Below are 4,073 nucleotides of genomic sequence, written 5' to 3' on the forward strand. Positions count from 1 at the left end.
CCAGTGCAATACCAAAAACATTATGCCATTCCTTTATGTTAATGAGTATTTACCAATTTTACCCGAACTATTTATGTTTGTAAACACAAAAATAGTGGTTTACTTGATTTCATTTCACTTTGGCTCGATGCTAGTTATCGTAAATTGGATGACATTACCGATAAAGGAAATTAAATGTACTTATCGTAGTTTGAGGATGATTTTTATTATCAGGAAAAGCAGTTTGTTTTTCAGCAAACTGCGGGCGCAGTGGAGCCAAGTAAAAACAGTTAACATTTTCAGAGACATTTTTGCCAGTAGTAGTTTTCTCACAGGACATTCCCTGTTTACAATAGAAAGTAACTTTTGCATGCAGTTTATTCTATGCTTGTGTCCTAACGCTATTGATAACAGTAAGCTTGTGTGCAATGGTGGACACTGAGATTTGATCATTAGACAAGTTACGATTGCCGTATCTTACTCTTAAATTTCCCCTAAAAATCTTCAAACTGTTATTTGTATCGATCATTCAGAAGAATTTCAAACTCAAACTGTGAAAAAATCAAAATGTTCCATGCTCAAAGTTTTCTTCATTGGCTGTCCGTCATGTTGCCACGTATGTGTGAGCGATCGCAAGCAGTGTTCGAGCCCTTCGACATTCCTCTTACATCATCCTTGGTAAACAAGTAAACAATAGTTTAGCCAATCAAAATAGAGGGTGTGTGGCGGCGTTGACCGATGAAAAGTGAAATCTTATTTGATGCCTCATTACAGTGATGCCAATGTCATATACCTCAACAGGGTGGCCCTGAAGCTTTGACAGATAATTAGTATTCATGACCAATCATCGATTCTCTCAATAAATGATGCAAATAAAAGATAGAACATATATTATAATAACAGAACCCCATGGTCTGTGTGTGCAAGCGCACCATACTAGTGGTATTTGCACTTGTGCTGTTGTGTATTTGGCTGTCCTTTCACTCGTTTTGCTCGTGAAAGGACTGCCACGAGAAAAAAACCTCAGCACTCGTGCAAATACCGCTAGTAGGGTGCGCTTGCACTCGCAGGTCATGAGGTTCTGTCATAAACTCACCCTGACAGGATGCAACCTATGTCGTCTGTAGCCTCATACAACCTTAGCCGTTATCCACTAAAACACCTCTTTAAGTAATAGGACAGTGGTGAAAGTCACTTGCAATTGTACAGAACATTCCATCAGTGCACGCTACATGTCAACCTTACATTACATTACAACATGGCTGCTCTAAGAGTCTACGGACAATAATACCACCACCATGTCCTGTGTTCGGAATGGCTATAACTAGGAGTCACCATTACTAGTACTAGACTTGGTTTTGTTTGAACAATAACGTGAAATATCAAAGCAGAAAAATTACTGTGGCCATGAACTCTAAACACTGGCTGCTGAACCTTGTCTGTGTGTCCACACACAAGTGTAAGCACGTTTGCATCCAACCAGATACGAACTGAAAATGTATATCAAATTGAATGAAAAAGTGTTATGAAAGACTTCAAGTACAAAACTAGAACGCTTACCACGAGGGGGTTTAGGTGAGTTCTCTGTAAGTTGTGATGAACGCACTCAAATTGTGATAAATTGACTGCTAAAACTTTCAATGTGCGCGCCAGAAATCACTGCAGTGTCAGATCTTTTGTGATCTACGCATGGGCCTGACAAAGTGGGCCCTCAAACACCTGAGTGAACACAATTGCAGCCTAAAAACTTCCCTGCTTGATGGTTAATGTAACTAAACATTGCAAAATACAACATCAAAAATTCTGAGAGTTTAGTAACTGTGTCATAATAAATGTGACTGAACTAAATTGGCAAGAACTTTTGGATCAAGTTTTGATGGTAAATTAGCATTAGCATCACCGGAATGCGACTTGCTTAATGCGGATCGAGGTAAGTGATGTGGATTTGAGTGTACCCCAGCGTTAACCCTTGTTGATTGCCTCAACTGTGGATGAGTGTCATCCGTCACAGAGTGTGTGGACTCTACACTGGAATGATCAGGCAAACCTGTCACTGAGGGTTGTGGTGGCTCTGAATGGTTATCAAGGTATGATCTTGATCTTCTGCCTTGGAGTCATCGCCACGAACATCTATGGAGATGCAGGTGTCCGTTTCCAGGTTCTCTGGTTTACTCACCACTTGATCCCAGCTTTTGCTGTCTATGCAAAAGTCATTTTCAACTTCACTATTGCCATCCTCGGACTGTTCATCTTCGAGGACTATTTCTGGATTAGAACTGTTATCAATATCCTTGATCATACGCCTGGCGCCAGTAACTCACACCTGTTCACAGTTTTCACCGGCAGTTCTTTGCTGAAGGGTTCAAAGGTATAAGTGTGACCCCTTGTGTCCAGCCTTTTGATCGCACGGTGCGGTTCAGCACTCCACCTGCCTTGAACCTTGTTCCCGCCTCCAATGGCTCTATTCCTAGAGAACACAATTGTGTCTATGGGCAAATCAGTGTTGTCTGTGGCATCATTCCTATCTCGCCTCCTCTTAGCTTCTTTCTCAGTATTTTGGGATGCAGCCTCAAAGGCTTCGTTCAATCTCTTCTGGTGTTCAATAACCCTTTCATCCATCTGGCTCTCTGTGCTTGAACAAGCCTCTGAACCCAGCAGATGATCTATTTGAAGGGTAGGCTGTCTTCCAAAGAAAAGATAGTGTGGCGAATAGCCGGTGGAGGAATGTGGTGTAATGTTGTACGCGTAGACAATCTCAGACAAGTGTTCAGGCCATTTCTGTTTCTTTCTGGAGCAAGAGTACACAGCCTATCGTGAAAAATATGGTTGAAGTTTCGCGCTGGCCGTCTCCTTCCGGATGATATGCCGTGGTATGACTTTCCTAACGCCATAAACTCGACAGAGTTCCTGTATCACCTTGCTTTCAAAACTGCGCCGCTGGTCGCTATGGATCTGTAGTGGGATGCCAAATCTCACAAACAATCTCTAACAAGGATGCATGCTACAGTCACAGCTCTCTTGTCCCTAGTTGGGATTGCCTTCAGTGAGTAAACTTTGTGAATATGTCAGTGAGGACAAGAACATCTTCTATGCCACTCGAATTAGGTTCGAGCACTGCGATATCCATTGTAAGTACTTCTAGTGGTCTTGAAGCAGTCAAGGAGCCCATGGTTGGGTGTAACCGCTTCCCTGCTTTGGCCAAATACACTGTTGGCAAACGCGAGAGTAGTCAGCAACTTCTTTTATCATGCCTGGCCAGTAAATATGTTCCTGACAAGTGCAGTAGTTTTCTCTGCACACTGGTTTCCAACCGAGTCATGAACAGCGTTTAGAACTTTCTCATTTAGAGAACTTGAGAGTATCAACTGATTGACTTCTCTTCCTGTGTCATACACAACACAATATAGAACACTGTCTTTTTTTTGGATAATTTTCCAATGTCGAAGAAGTTTATGGGCTTTTTTTATTCTTTCATCAGTTGGCGATTGTTTGGGGCATGTCCGGAATTCCAGTACAACCACAGTCTACCAACAACATCATCAATTGACTGCATCAGCTTAAGGTCACATTCCAGGATCAGGGACATGTAGAACTTGCCCTAGGTTCAATTTTGCTTGATTTTGCCCTAACTTTTTTAAGCAGCACCCTTGCTGTTTTCTGTTCACCTTCCATACGGACAATCTTGGGTACAGCTGTTGAGGATCTGGCACTCAAAGTGTCCTTAGTGACGATGTCTACATGGGTTTCTTCTAGTCTGGCATATTCTCCCTGATCAGTGTGATTCCTTTTCCGGCTTAATGCATCGGCGTTCTTGTTACTTTTTCCAGATCTGTACTTTACACTGAAATTAAACTGTGCCAACTCAGCTGCCCATCTCGTGTCAGTGGCTCCTAGCTTGGCAGTAGTCAAGAGGTAGCTGAATGGATTGTTGTCTGTGTAGATGGTAGATTCCGCACCAATAAGGAGGTCACGGTATTCTTGGTGATAGCCAAACATAGTGCTAATAGTAGTGCTTAAGCTTCATGCCAGAGTAGCTTGACATATTTCACTCACTGGGTTTCGAACTTCTGCTGGCGTAACTGAGCAACCACATG

At 42.4% G+C, this 4,073-nt stretch overlaps 1 protein-coding gene across 1 annotated transcript; it reads right to left on the reverse strand.

Moving 5' to 3' along the window:
* Positions 1–2,274: 2,274 nt before the first annotated feature.
* Positions 2,275–3,975, reverse strand: LOC139128858 (uncharacterized). Its single transcript, XM_070694564.1, has 3 exons — positions 3,645–3,975; positions 3,231–3,361; positions 2,275–2,787 (listed from the first exon to the last, which is right to left on the reverse strand). Exons 1-3 carry the CDS (start codon positions 3,973–3,975, stop codon positions 2,275–2,277), a joined length of 975 nt encoding a protein of 324 aa, XP_070550665.1.
* Positions 3,976–4,073: the final 98 nt, after the last annotated feature.

The sequence above is a fragment of the Ptychodera flava genome, unplaced genomic scaffold (assembly GCF_041260155.1).
Source record: "Ptychodera flava strain L36383 unplaced genomic scaffold, AS_Pfla_20210202 Scaffold_74__1_contigs__length_588402_pilon, whole genome shotgun sequence".
NCBI classification, from domain to species: Eukaryota; Metazoa; Hemichordata; class Enteropneusta; family Ptychoderidae; genus Ptychodera; species Ptychodera flava.

What these genes read in the sequence shown, in the direction of transcription:
- LOC139128858 (XM_070694564.1), bottom strand. Translation starts at nt 3,975, where the DNA reads ATGTTTGGCTATCACCAAGAATACCGTGACCTCCTTATTGGTGCGGAA. An exon ending in CAAGATTGTCCGTATGGAAG is followed by an intron (nt 3,362 to 3,644) that starts GTGAACAGAAAA and finishes TGTATGACACAG; the next exon opens with GAAGAGAAGTCAATCAGTTG. An exon ending in GGAACATATTTACTGGCCAG is followed by an intron (nt 2,788 to 3,230) that starts GCATGATAAAAG and finishes TTTTCACGATAG; the next exon opens with GCTGTGTACTCTTGCTCCAG.